This window comes from Physeter macrocephalus, chromosome 21 (genome assembly GCF_002837175.3).
Source record: "Physeter macrocephalus isolate SW-GA chromosome 21, ASM283717v5, whole genome shotgun sequence".
NCBI classification, from domain to species: Eukaryota; Metazoa; Chordata; class Mammalia; order Artiodactyla; family Physeteridae; genus Physeter; species Physeter macrocephalus.
Window position 1 is genome coordinate 50,009,986 of NC_041234.1, and position 15,436 is coordinate 50,025,421.

Consider the following 15,436-nt stretch of genomic DNA (forward strand, 5'->3'; position numbering starts at 1 on the left):
CTGATTCACTTTGTTATACAGCAGAAACTAACACAACATTGTAAAGCAACTATACTCCAATAAAGTTGTTAAAAAAATAAATTTCCAGCACCATACTGCCTAGACATTCATCCTCCAACAGATTCTTAATAATTTAAGGACTGATTATCCAGTTTATGGATTAACTAGGCCCTTGATTTCTTCTTCACCCCTCTTCCACATCATTAGGATACTCAGTAGAATCTTTATTTGAAAGTGGGAAGAATGAAAGGAGCACAATGGAACTGGAAACCAGTTGGAGAAAGAAATGATTGCATCTATGAAGATGGGCTAAAATAATCAAAACTTCTCTCCATCTGGAAATATGTGGATTTAAAAAGAGAATAGATATGAATCTATGAAATTATGAAGAATATTGAGAAGACAACTTGAATTTGTTCATCAACATTAGACACCTATTATGAGTTTACTACATGTAGGTCATGATTTTAAGCAATGTTAGCACTAACAGGTATGACATGGTACTTGACCTTGTGAGGCTGACCAGCTATTTGGGAGAGACTGGACATGTAAACAAGATAAACAACAGTAAAACATGGCATGGCTATACTAAGTGCCAAATGAGAGGTATAGACAATAAATGCTTTGGAAATAAGAGGAGACATCAATCTCCAAGGATGGGGACTGATAAAATTAGTGGGAAGTACTGTTGAAGTGGGAGGTAGAGGCCAGCCTGTTGAGGGTCTTGAATGTCAGACCCAGGGATCTTGACTTTATCCTAGAAGAAATAAATAGCCATGGTTTGATGAATCCACAGGAAAAAAAATATCTGTAATGGGCAATTAAGGAAAAGTGAAGAATGTTTGGGGATTTATCCCTTCTTGAGTTTTATTACTGAATAATCAGACTCTCATAAAACATCACTTGATACCAAAGCTTGAGAAAAATATATATATATATACATGTAATCTTATAACAATGTGCTGAATTGGCAATCATTTGGAATCAGGCAGACTTGGACTCAAATTTCACTATTTACCAGTTATGTAACTTTGGGCAAGTTATTAACCTTTCTGAGTTTCATTTTTAAAAAATTACTTATCAGCTTTATTTAAAGAATTTAAAATTTTAATATAATTTTAAAGGTTACTTTCCATTTACAGTTATTACAAAATATTGGCTATATTCCCTGTGTTGTACAATACATCCTTGAGCCTATTTTACATCCAATAGTTTGTTGAGTTTCAATTCCTTTTACAATCAGTAAAAGTAAGATAAAAATACCTTCTCCAGTTGGTTGTTGTAAGGATTAAATGAGATAATATATGTAAATATAAAGCAAAAAGTACAGTGTCTGGCATAAGGTAGGTATAAAATAATCATTAGCTTTATTCCTTTAAAGGGTTATTTAAATATACATTATCTCATGTAATTTAGGTTAGATTCAAACCAATAAATTTAGCTACTTGCTAACAGCTCAATTAAAAGCCTTTTGGGGAAATTTAACTGAAACAATGGCTAAAATTGAGTTTTGCAACTGTGATTTTATCTTTGTATTCAATCTCTATCTCTATTACTTTGCCATTCTTGTTGAAATCAAATACCGAAGGAAAAAAAAGTCATGCCATGGAGTCTCCCCATAATTCTGTGCTACAGCTTCCAAAGGCCCCATCTATTCTTCTAACTAAAACTGCTACCTTGCCAAATATACCTATAGCTAATATCAAAAAGAGTCTTGTCAGATAAATATGAATAGAAATATTGCCTTCCTTTATTTGATCCTGATGTTGACTAGACAGAATACTGACACTATAATCAAACTGATGTGGTGACTCAATCTGACAGCCAGAGGTGGCCATGCCTGAATCAGAATCGAACCCAGTCTATCACACTTAGTTTGATGTATGCCTCGGATCACTCTAGGAGTTAGTAGGAATGTCATTGGGAGTACAGAGCCCCTAGGAGGTGGAATTTTGAAGTTGACAACTAATATATAAATTTGTCATAGCAGCCCCTTGACTTGTATAGAGACTGACTAACATGGTAACAAGACTGCTATATGCAGCTTCTGAGCTACTGATAAAAATCTTTTAGCTTCCTTTCCCTCCTGATTCAAAACTCAATAGAACTCTATTAAAAGTGAATTCTGCCTCAAACAGTTACTTAATTGAATACCTGAGCATCGAAGGGAGAATATTGGCTATATTCCCTGTGTTGTACAATACATCCTTGAGCCTATTTTACATCCAATAGTTTGTTGAGTTTCAATTCCTTTTACAATCAGTAAAAGTAAGATAAAAATACCTTCTCCAGTTGGTTGTTGTAAGGATTAAATGAGATAATATATGTAAATATAAAGCAAAAAGTACAGTGTCTGGCATAAGGTAGGTATAAAATAATCATTAGCTTTATTCCTTTAAAGGGTTATTTAAATATACATTATCTCATGTAATTTAGGTTAGATTCAAACCAATAAATTTAGCTACTTGCTAACAGCTCAATTAAAAGCCTTTTGGGGAAATTTAACTGAAACAATGGCTAAAATTGAGTTTTGCAACTGTGATTTTATCTTTGTATTCAATCTCTATCTCTATTACTTTGCCATTCTTGTTGAAATCAAATACCGAAGGAAAAAAAAGTCATGCCATGGAGTCTCCCCATAATTCTGTGCTACAGCTTCCAAAGGCCCCATCTATTCTTCTAACTAAAACTGCTACCTTGCCAAATATACCTATAGCTAATATCAAAAAGAGTCTTGTCAGATAAATATGAATAGAAATATTGCCTTCCTTTATTTGATCCTGATGTTGACTAGACAGAATACTGACACTATAATCAAACTGATGTGGTGACTCAATCTGACAGCCAGAGGTGGCCATGCCTGAATCAGAATCGAACCCAGTCTATCACACTTAGTTTGATGTATGCCTCGGATCATCCTTTATTTGATCCTGATGTTGACTAGACAGAATACTGACACTATAATCAAACTGATGTGGTGACTCAATCTGACAGCCAGAGGTGGCCATGCCTGAATCAGAATCGAACCCAGTCTATCACACTTAGTTTGATGTATGCCTCGGATCACTCTAGGAGTTAGTAGGAATGTCATTGGGAGTACAGAGCCCCTAGGAGGTGGAATTTTGAAGTTGACAACTAATATATAAATTTGTCATAGCAGCCCCTTGACTTGTATAGAGACTGACTAACATGGTAACAAGACTGCTATATGCAGCTTCTGAGCTACTGATAAAAATCTTTTAGCTTCCTTTCCCTCCTGATTCAAAACTCAATAGAACTCTATTAAAAGTGAATTCTGCCTCAAACAGTTACTTAATTGAATACCTGAGCATCGAAGGGAGTGGGCCAGTTCTGTTGCCATAACTTGTATGATCAGACCAATTCGAACTCGAAACATTTCAGCAAAGAGGCCAGGCTGAGTTCGCATATACATAGCTAGATACACCATTATTTCCTGTGCATGGAATGAATATAGACAAAAATTATGCCCTAGATCTCACAAGGCTTATTTTGTGGTCTTCAGAAATTGCCAGATCAATTGAAAACAAACTTTTAAATATCAATCACCAGATTAGGCTTTATAATTCTGCTCACCTGTGTAAGAATTGAAATGCTCATGTCCCCTTCACTGGCTTCATCTATCAGCTGAGTGAGTACTTCACAGGGCAGAGGTCTAAGGAAGAGGGCAGTGAAGAAAGACAAAATTCTGCAACTACTTAAAGCTAAATTTATTGAGAAAATAAAAAAGCTCCTCCCAAGTCCAAGTCAGTGTCTCAACATCTCATCATTACTGGTAGCATTCTGGTTCTTTCAGTCTTCAAAGTTCACTGCCTCCCCAAAGCACTCTGGCCCATAGCAACTCAGGAGAGCTCTGCTCTCCCGTCTCTAAGCCTGGATTGCCCTTCTCCTTCCAAATTGTATTTAAAACTCACCCCATGACGTCCTTCCAGACCAGTCTTTCATGGTTAATTCTTAACATTTGACAAGTAACTATTATGGCTATAAAGTAATAAACTAAATCTAAGCTGTGTCTTTTGGAAGCCATTTTATTACTTTACAATCACACCTAATAGAGTTATACTGATTTTGTATAGTTTCATCAGTTTACACACACACCCTCCTACACTTCTGACTCTCCTGTTGATACTAAGCACTCTGGGGGCATGGGGCATGCCATCTTCTTTTGGATTGCCCACAGTAGCCACAAAATTGACCTGATTTGTAATAAAAGGTTCTGTTTGCCAGGAGTAAGGTGTTATGGATTGAACTGTGTTCCCTCTAAGTTCCTATGTTGAAATCCTAATCCCTAGTATCTCAGAGTGTGACCTTATTTGGAGATGGGGTCTTTACAGAGGTAAGCTAAAGTGAGGTAATTGGGTGGGCCCTAATATGACTGGTGTCTTTTATAAGTGAGAAATTTGTACACAGAGACACACAGAGAGAGAAGAAATGTGAAGAGACTAAAGGAAAAAACAGCCATCTATAAGCCAAGGAGAGAGGCCTGGAACAAAGTCTACAGTATAGCTGATTTTTTGTGGAGGCTAATTCCAGTTGCCCTGTTTGTTTGTTTTTTGAATAAAACGTTTGGTAAAATCAATAAGTAGAAACAAACAAACAAAAAAACTCCAAAAGAGCAAAATACATTTGAGTACTACTCCCTGTGAGCCTTCTCTTTTTTTTTTTTTTTGCGGTACGCGGGCCTCTCACTGTTGTGGCCTCTCCCGTTACTGAGCACAGGCTCCGGACGCACAGGGTCAGCGGCCATGGCTCACGGGCCTAGCCGCTCCGCGGCATGTGGGATCCTCCCAGACCGGGGCACGAACCCGTGTCCCCTGCATCGGCCGGCGGACTCTCAACAACTGTGCCACCAGGGAAGCCCGAGCCTTCTCTTTCATTTACTCATGTCCTATCACTACCAACATTCTCACATCGACTGTCCCTGATAGAAGCTCACACACGGAGGACATTATCATCCATTTATAGATTAGGACAAGAGAATTGCAGTCAGTCCACATAGCTCCTTAAAGTCTCAGAGAAGCTTGATCAAACCCAAACAAAAACCATACTAACGCAGAGATGGTCTTCTCTCGAGGTTCTGGAGGGAGTCCCACTGTCAAATGTTTCTGGTGGGAGAGAAGGTCTGTGCAGGCCTAGGAATAAATAGTATAATAGTGTTATCCTTCCCATAACACCTCACATTTCCACGAAATTTTCTCTTTTCAGCCTAGAAACCTTTGCTCCCCCTTAACTTAATGACACATCAATCTTTTCCTCAGGAAATGTGATGAAGATCAGAAAAGAGGGATTTCTAGGAAGGAACAATGAAGTATTTTTATCTCCTAAAAGGTAGGAACTTTTAGCCTAGTATAAATTCATTCTTAAGACCTAGAATTCTCATAGTTTATAACACCTCTATAAGTCTACAGCTTATATGCTTCAGTATTATATATTTGACATTCATAAACAAAAAAAGCTACCTGATAATCAGAAATGTTATGTGGGAAAAACAACATCTTAAATGGTTAGATGCTGTGGTGACTGCCTTAAAAAACAACTGCAGAAACCAATTTTTAAAAAGCACCTCCATTTAGATTTGGTATAAATTCAAGAAGAATTTATAGTACCTCATCGAGTGCTTCCACCTTCTTCCTTAAGATTCCAGAGATGTATCGGATCAGGCCCCAGTGACGAATTTCTCCAACTTTGCTATAGAGCTCAGTAAGCAGCTCTCTGACTGTTGCACTCCCTTCATCATACAATCCAGTGTCCCAGTCAGGTCCTCTGGAATGTTAAAGGCAGGTCTACATTAATTATAAATAAAGCTACAGGCAACAATATTTTGTTTGTGTCATAGTGAATATGCCTGTTTTTCATAGGTCTCTCTCATTAGGAAATGAATGCTATTTACTACAAACTCTCGTAAAACTATTTTTAAGTCAGTACTGAAAGCCGAATACCTAGACAAGAATAAGTCTTAGTTTCAGTTGTGTTTTGACAAAATACATTCTTTTACCCTCTTAATGGGCTTCAAAGTAGCTGAAATTAAAGTCAAAGTTTTAATTTAACTACTGAAAGTTCAGAAAGTATGCTACACTTAGGGAACTAATGAAGAAGTAAACAGAATGTGTGCTTATTTTAAAAAATATATATACACACACACACACACACACACATCATATACATTATTGTCGTAAAAGTTCCTATAACACAAGTCAACTGTGAAGTACCATAAAAGATATATGAAGTGCTATGAAATTGGGAATTTTTTTTTTTTTTTTTTTTTTTTTTTTGTGGTATGCGGGCCTCCCTCTGCCGTGGCCTCTCCCGTTGCGGAGCACAGGCTCCGGACGCGCAGACCGGGGCGCGAACCCGGTTCCCCCGCATCGGCAGGCGGACGCGCAACCACTGCGCCACCAGGGAAGCCCCTGAAATTGGGAATTTAATAGATGATAAAAGGTAGATTATTTATTAAATGATGTTAAGACAATCAAGTAGCCATCTGGAAAAAACGTTGAATCCATGCCTCACACTGTACACCAAAATTCCAAATGTATCAAATTTAAATGTTAAAGTACTAAAAGAGATATGGGAGAACTATTTTATAATTTCAGAGTTGAGGACTTTTAAACTCTGAACTATACACTAAAAGCCATAAAAGAAAGATCGATACATTTATATATATATGTATATATAAATATGCAAAACTCTTATTGCAAAAACCACTATAAGCAAAGTCATAGGACAAATTACAAACTGAGAAAAATATTTGCAATTCATAGGCCAATTTTCCTAATGTATAAAGAATTCCACCAAAAAACTACTAGAACTCATCAATGAATTCAGAAAAGTCACAGGATACAAAATTAATATACAGAAATTTGCCACATTTCTATACACTGACAATAAACTATCAGAAAGAGAAATTAAGAACAATCTCATTTAAAATCAAATCAAAAAGAATAAAATACCTAGGAATAAATCTAACTAAGGAGGTAAAAGACCTGTACTCAGAAAACTATAAGACATTGATAAAAGAAATTGAAGGTGACATAAGCAAATGAAAAGACATACCGTGCTCATGGACTGGAAGAATTAACATTGCTAAGGTGACCATACCACCCAAGACAATCTACAGATTCAATGCGATCCCTATCAAAATACCAATGGCATTTTTCACAGAACTAGAACAAATCATTCTAAAATTTGTATGGAAACACAAAAGACACTGAATAGCCAAAACAATTTTGAGAAAGAAGAAAAAGCTGGAGGAATCATGCTCTCTGTCTTCAGACTATGCTATAAAGCTGCAGTCTTCAAAGCAGTATGGAACTGGCACAAAAGCAGACACACAGTCCAATGGAACAGAATAGAGAGCTCAGAAATGAACCCACAATTATATGTTTAATTAATGTTCAACAAAGGAGACAAGAATATACAATGAGGAAAAGACAGCCTCTTCAATAAACGGTGCTGGGAAAACTGGACAGCTACATGCAAAAGAATCAAACTGGACTACTTTCCCACACCATATACAAAAATACAGTCAAAATGGATTAAAGACTTAAATGTAAGACCTGAAACTATAACAATTCTAGAAGAAAACATAGACAGTATACTCTTTGACACTGGTCTTAGCAATATGTTTTTGGATATGTCTCCTCAGGTGCGGGAAACAAAAGCAAAAATAAGCAAATGAGACTACCTCAAACTAAAAGTTTTTGCACAGAGAAGGAAACTGTCAACAAAACAAAAAGGCTGCCTACTGAGTAGGAGAAGACAATTGCAAATGATATATCCAATGAAGGGTTAATATCCAAAATAGACAACTCATACAATTCACATAAAAAAAAATTAACAATCTGATTGAAAATGAGCAGAGAATCTGAATAGACATTTTTCCAGAGAAGACATACAAATGGCTAATAGGCACATGAAAAGATGCTCAATATCATTAATCATCAAGGATATGTAAATCAAAACCGCAATGAGATATCACCTCACACCTGTCAGAATGGCCATCATCAAAAAGATAAGAAATACCAAGTGTTTGTGAGGATGTGAAGAAAAAGGAACCCTCATGCACTGTTGGTGGGAATGTAAATTGGTGCAGTCACTATGGAAAACAGTATGGAGATTCCTCAAAAACTTAGAAATACCAACAAGGACCTACTATATAGCACAGGGAACTATACTCAATATTTTGTACTAACCTATAAGGGAAAAGAATCTGAAAAAGAATATATATATATATATATATATAAAACTGAATCACTGTGCTGTACACCTGAACTAACATGACATTGTAAATCAACTATACTCCAATAAAATTTTCAAAAAAGGCAAAAAAGAACCCTTAAAAATAGAACTACCATATGATCCAGCAATTCCACTTCTGGGTATCTATCTGAAGAAAACGAAAACACTAATTTGAAAAGATATATGCACAGCTCTGTTCACTGCAGCATTGTTTATGATAGCCAAGATATGGAAGCAACTAAATGCCAATCAATATGAATGGATAAAGATGTGATATATATATATGTGTAATATATATATATGTGTGTGTATATATATATACACACACACATACATACACATATACATATACACACATACATACACACACAATGGAATATTACTCTGCAATAAAAAAGAATGAAATCTTGCCATTTTCAACAACATGGATGGTGGACCTAGAGGATATTATGCTAAGTGAAATAAGTCAGACAGAGAAAGATAAATATCGTATGACTTCACTTATATATAGAATCTAAAAAACAAAACAAATGAACAAACATAACAAAGCAGAAATAGTATCATAGATACAGAGAACAAACATGGTTGCCAGAGGAGAGGGGAGTTGGGGGAGGAGAGAAATAGGTGAAGGAGATTAGGAGGTTAAAAAAAAAGAATTCCAACAAATAGATAAGAAAATAAAAAACAACAAAAGAACACCTGGCAAAATAAATACCAATGGCTTTTTCGTTTTTTTTGCGGTAAGCAGGCCTCTCACTGTTGTGGCCTCTCCCATTGCGGAGCACAGGCTCTGGACGTGCAGGCCCAGCATCCATGGCTCACGGGCCTAGCCACTCCGTGGCATGTGGGATCTTCCTGGAGCGGGGCACGAACCCGTGTCCCCTGCATCAGCAGGCGGACTCTCAACCACTGTGCCACCAGGGAAGCCCCTACCAATGGCTTTTAAACTTAAGAAAAGGTGTTCAATCTACCATTTGGGTAAACAGGTATAAAAGTAAACACACATATATATGTATTTACCTATATATGCATAAAATGTCCCTGGATGGATACACAAAAAATCAATAGCATTGACTGCCTATGAGGAGAGGAACCAGGTATCTGGGGAACAGAGGTGGGAGAAAGACTTTTTACCCCTTCACTGTATCCTTTTGTACTTTAAAATGTTTGAACCATGATAATGTGTTATCTATTCAATATATTAAATTATATATAATATAAATGTTTAATATAATAAAACTAAATCTATACTATACTATACGAATCAATGGATTCAAGAAACAGTGAATGAAAGTCTGAAGAGTAACACGATATTTTCACAGTCTCAAAGTACATCTCTACAAGATACTTTTTAATTTTGAAGTATAACATAGTAACTTTACAGCAGAGGAACGTGGAAGATACTACCTTAACCAAGTTGTCAAAGTTACCAGAAATGGGACTCATCAATACTATGTGCTTCCTGATAGGATACACTGAGAAGAACTCAGTATCACTTCAGTAGTATTCTTGCCCAAAATGCATAACCTGAATTTAATTATGAGGTAACATCAGATAAACCAAAATTTAGGGATATTCTGCAAAACAACTGGTCTGTATCCTTCAAAAATGTCAATAACATTAAAAATAAAGACTTAGGAACTGTTCCAGATTAAAGGAGATGAGGGACACATAAGAACTAAATGAAATGCATCATTTAGATTTTCTTTTGCTATAAAGACATTATTGGGACAACCAACAAATCTTGATGAGGTCTGTAGATTAGATAACAGTATTATCTTAACATTAATTTTCTGATTCTGGCAATTATACTGTGCTTATATAAGAGAATTCCTAGTCTTTAGGAAATACACACTGAAGTATCTGGGGGTAGAAGGGGATCATGTTTGCCACATACTGTCAAATGGTTCAGAAAAAAAATGTGTGTGTGGTGATGGTAATGATGAGATGATGAAGAAGACAGGGAGGGAGGGAGGCAGGGAGGGGGAAGAGAGAGAGAGATATTAAAGCTCAGTGTGAACATCTGAGGGATCTGGGTGAAGGATACCCAGAACTTTTTTCTTTTTTAAATTTTTAATTTAATTTTATTATTTTTTAAACATTTTTATTGGAGTATAATTACTTTACAATGGTGTGTTAGTTTCTGCTTTATAACAAAGTGAATCAGTTATACATATACATATGTTCCCATATCTCTTCCCTCTTGCGTCTCCCTCCCTCCCACCTTCCCTATCCCACCCCTCCAGGTGGTCACACAGCACCGAGCTGATCTCTCTGTGCTATGCGGTTGCTTCCCACTAGCTATCTATTTTAAGTTTGGTATTGTATATATGTCCATGCCACTCTCTCACTTTGTCACAGCTTACCCTTCCCCCTCCCCATATACTCAAGTCCGTTCTCCAGTAGGTCTGTGTCTTTATTCCCGTCCTGCCCCTAGGCTCTTCATGACCATTTTTTTTTCTTTTTTTAAGTCTCCATATATATGTGTTAGCATACGGTATTTGTTTTTCTCTTTCTGACTTACTTCACTCTGTATGACAGAATCTAGGTCCATCTACCTCACTACAAATAACTCAATTTTGTTTCTTTTTATGGCTAATATTCCATTGTATATATGTGCCACATCTTCTTTACCCATTCATCTGTTGATGGACACTTAGGTTGCTTCCATGTCCTGGCTATTGTAAATAGAGCTGCAATGAACATTGTGGTACATGACTCTTTTTGAATTATGGTTTTCTCAGAACTTTTTTTTTGTACTATCTTTACAACTTTTCTCTAAGTTTGAAATGGTCAAAATAAAAATAAATAATATGAAAATAAATGTTATGAGATCTCATAATCAGGGAAGATCCTTTTTATCCCTAGGGATCAGAGAAAGTTTCATGGAGGTGACAGATGATCCAGGCCTTGATGGATAGCTAGAATTCCAACGAGGAGAGATGGGATGTGGTAAAGGGAGAGTAGTCCAGACAGAGGAAAAAACATGAACCAAGGTCTGAAAGTGGTCATGTACAGGCTTTGTTTTGGATGTGATAAGTAGCAGGCTGTTTTGGTGGCAGTATTCACATTGTGATGGGGGAGCAATGGTAGATAAAGGTCGAAAGTTAGATTATAGAGGATATAGGTTTGGTCACTGATTCCCAACAGTAGTGGTGGTGATGTGGTAGGGAGAGGCAGGGGATGAGAAGGACTTGAACATGTTGACACAATTTCAAGTCTGGGTGACTGAAAGAATGATAATACCATGAAAAGCATCAGGCAGTAGTAGGTTTCTGGTAAAGACTGAATTTGACTTTAGACATGTTGAGTAAGAAGACATATAAAAATGAATGCTGAGTAGATTAAGGACTTAAATTTTTTAAATTCTTAAAGGTATTTAAAATATTTTTAAATTCTGCGAGGGGAGAAGGTTCTCCCCATGCATGATAAGAAACTCAGAAGCCAAAAAAGAAAAGACTATATAAAACAAAACTTTTGGGACTTCCCTGGTGGTCCAGCGGTTAAGACTCCACGCTCCCAATGCAGGGGGCCAGGGTTCGATCCCTGATCAGGGAACTAGACACCACATGCTGCAACTAAAGATCCCACGTACCACAACTAATGATCCCCCACGCCACAACGATGTTGCGTGCCGCAACGAAGACCCGGTGCAGCCAAATAAGTAAATAAATATTTTAAAAAACCCGAAACTTTTGCGTAGAGAAAAGCATATGAACAAAGTTAAAACACAAATTCCTTGGACAAAATATCTGCAACAAATATAACAAACAAAATAGTAATATATGCTATTACTATAAGAAAAATATAAATAACCCAATGGAGAGCAAACAATGGTTATGAACAGACAACTCACAGAAGGAATACTAGTCAATAGACATAGGAAACCCCACCTCCCAGTTTCTACTCAAATCCACAAGGGATATTGGGCAGAATTCCAAGTGTATTAAAAACCATGCAGCACATCAAACAATCTACTCAAGTGGTTTGATAATAGAGTACTAGTTCTTGTGAGATTACAGGTTTTGATCAGATGTTATGGTGAAGTTAGTATGTACAGGATTAGATGAAGAAAACTCATGTGTTAGGAGTGGAAGAGTTGGCAGTCAACCATGGATCATCTGAATTGGCAGGAAAGCATGAGTGTTTCAAGCCTTTGCTTGCCTATCCCAATGACCCTGCTGAATCTTCAGTTTTCATTCAAGCTACAGTCATTAGTCATTCTGTCCTTAACCCTTATCTCTTCTCACCTTCTCTATCTTTTCATTACTCTGCATTTAGCATTGTGCCTGGCACATAAGTATTCAACTGATACTTTTTGAACAGACTGCCCTATCCTAAAGGAAAAAGGAAAGGAATAAAGGTATCGGAGTAATAAAACCCATGTCTTTTTCTTGGTAGTAGCACATAACAAGCTTTAACAGTTGGCACTTGGACAGGGTTGTATGAGAGGGGAAGTCCCTCACAGCATCAGACTGTCAGGAGGCTTATATAAGGAACAAGTTCTACCATCCATAACAGGAGGAGGGCAAGGGAACTCCCAGGGAAGAGGGGAGGAGGGGGGTTACAGGTCTAGGTGTAGTCCCTCAGTAGCACTGTGGGGAGGCTCTAGGTTAGAAAGCTCTGAATGGCAGCAATGGTTTGGGACACTCATGGCCCAGGGCTTATCTCTTGCTAGCAGATGCAGGTTGAGTTTTGAGGAAGATGCAAAGCAAGCAGGCCCTAAATGGCTTAAAATATGTTTGGGCTATTTTTAATAAAATTGGATGTGTAAAACTTTGACTTTAGTGCTGGCGAGCTTTTCAGCTTCCTTTTTTACTTACTCATTAAACACCATAATCTGATGGAAATGGCATAGGCTCTGGAGTCAGGCCAAGGGGACTTCATTACCACCTAGAGGGGATGAAAGTCCCAGATCCCTACCCAGCCTTCTTTGACACTCCCCTGGCAGTGAGAAAGGTGGAGCAGTGCCTGCCTTGGTGAGAGCAGAAGTCTGGGCTTTCCACTCAGCCTTTGTTGATAGGGGTAGCACCGCAGGTTTTTCTCTGGTGCTTGGCTGGAATAGAGTGGTTATTGTTTAAAAGTTGTCTGTGTTGCTAGAGTGCCTCTTTCCTAGCCCTTTGTCTGGGAAGAATGGGTTTTCCTTAGGGCTCTTGCTGTCTGTGCCCACTGACTGGCCTTTTCAGGCTGCTGGCTTCTCCAGCACCCAGTGAGGCAACAAAGAAAACCTGGGGATGTCAGCACCCTCTCAGTCCTCAAATCATGAGGTCCTCAGCCAGTCTGCCGCCTTCTCTCCACCTTTCAACATCTTATGTTTGTTTTATAAGTAATGTCCTCCTGTACCTAGCAGGAGGAACAGAGAGATGCATTTACTCTATCTTGTCCAGAACCAGAAGTCCCATTGTGGTTATGTTTTAAGAGGTTTTTGTCTTTTAGAAATAATACTGAAATATTTAGGAATAAAATGATAAAATGTTTGGTATCCTCTTCAAAATAATCCAGGAGGAAGAGAGAATGAGAATATAGATGTGACAAGATTAACCATGAGTTTATAGTTGTTCAGGCTGGGAGATGGGTCCAAAAGTGTTCATCACACTATTCTCCCTACTTTTGTGTAAGCCTGGGCATTTCGGCAATATCATCAAAGTTACTCTCCCTCCTCTGTTGAGGATGCGTTTGAGGAAAACTAGATTGAAGTAGAAAGACTTGTTAGGAAACTGTAGCAATAGTCCTAGGGAGAGACATAGGCCTGAATGAAGGCAGCAATATTAGAGATGCAGAAGATAAATATTTAGAGGTAAAACTGGACAGACTTGGTGATTAACTGGATATAGGGAGAAGGCTTGATGATTAGGTAGGTGTTGATTCCAACAATAGAGATGGAGAATTTCATAGAAGCAACTCCATTTTTGATATTTGACTGCTGACTGCTTTCAAGTCCTACCACTCCCCTTTCCTTTCCAGCCTATGCCTGGGCAAGCTGATAAAAAAGTCTGAGTGTTCCCTCTTTTGGTGCCATTGAGAATGAACCCTCATCCCAGCCTCACCTCCTGATCATAATAAAATTCCAAATCCAGCCTCTTTCTCTGTTTTTTAAGGACCCACACCCTTCTGGTATGTGTGTGGCATCATCAGTCTTGACATCCAAAACAAATTAGGGGAGGGCGGGGGTCCATCCTGCCTCTTCAGGGTGCTGACAACATGAATAAATGAGGAAGAACAGGTAATTTTGTGGGGGAATTTGGGGGACAGGAGAGAGGAGTTCAAGGTACCTAGAGTTAGAGGTACCTAGATAAAATGTACCTAGCAGAGGGTGCCTGACACAGCAAACACTCACTAATGCTACTTTTTTTTTCCTGTAAGCCTCCATATTCTTACTTCTTTTGAGTTAAAAATTTATTTATCTATAGATTTTACCAAATAATGGAGGCTTAAAATAACCATAATAATGATAATAATGTTTATGTTATTAGTCACTTACTATGTACCAGGCATTGTATTAGAGACTGCAGATATTTTATCTCGTTTTAACCTTTACAACAATTCTATGAGGTAGGTATAATCCAAATTTTATAAATGAGGACAATTGAGTGGGTAGGTTGCAAAACTATTCAAATCCACATCAGTGAGACTCCAGAGCAGTGCTATATTTACTATGCTATACTTCCTTTTCTATATGATCATGAAAGTAGATTGATAATATCCATCACTTACTTCATAGTATATAGCATGTAGAGGATATCAGCTTGCTCCTGTAAGCTGGAGGTCTCCTTCAACTGTAAAACCAGTGCTTTGAAGTCCACTTCCCCAGACGGGTCTCTAGGAAGATGTATTTCTACACGAACAGAGGGAACCTTTAGTTTGAGAAAAGACAAAAAAAATCCACAAGTGCTCACCTTAAATAATGCCCTAGAGTGTTGATATTTTCACTTTCTAAACCTTCTCCATAAGAGTTTCCTAAATTTTGACAAAAAGTAAAGCAAAAACAATGACACCTTCAGAATGTATGATACAGCAATCTAGTTTTCTTAAGCCTGACTAGAAAAACTTGCCCATTTAAAAAGTGAACTAAAAAGGACATATATCTTCATCATGGTGGCACTTTGCCTACCACCAGTTACTAGCAGAAACCATAATGGCTACTTCTATTATTTTCTGTAAGAATGGCAGTTTTGCAAAA

At 37.6% G+C, this 15,436-nt stretch overlaps 1 protein-coding gene across 5 annotated transcripts in view; it reads right to left on the reverse strand.

Moving 5' to 3' along the window:
* Positions 1-15,436, reverse strand: part of PHKA1 (phosphorylase kinase regulatory subunit alpha 1) — a 140,841-nt gene that overhangs the window by 16,589 nt on the left and 108,816 nt on the right. For all 5 annotated transcript variants that reach the window (XM_028482963.2, XM_024131042.3, XM_024131040.3 and 2 more), the window contains 5 exons: positions 14,971-15,110; positions 5,625-5,781; positions 5,071-5,150; positions 3,595-3,673; positions 3,325-3,454 (listed from right to left, as the gene is read on the reverse strand). In XM_028482963.2, the coding sequence (XP_028338764.1) occupies positions 3,325-3,454; positions 3,595-3,673; positions 5,071-5,150; positions 5,625-5,781; positions 14,971-15,110 (586 nt within the window). The remainder of the gene's footprint in view (positions 1-3,324; positions 3,455-3,594; positions 3,674-5,070; positions 5,151-5,624; positions 5,782-14,970; positions 15,111-15,436) is intronic.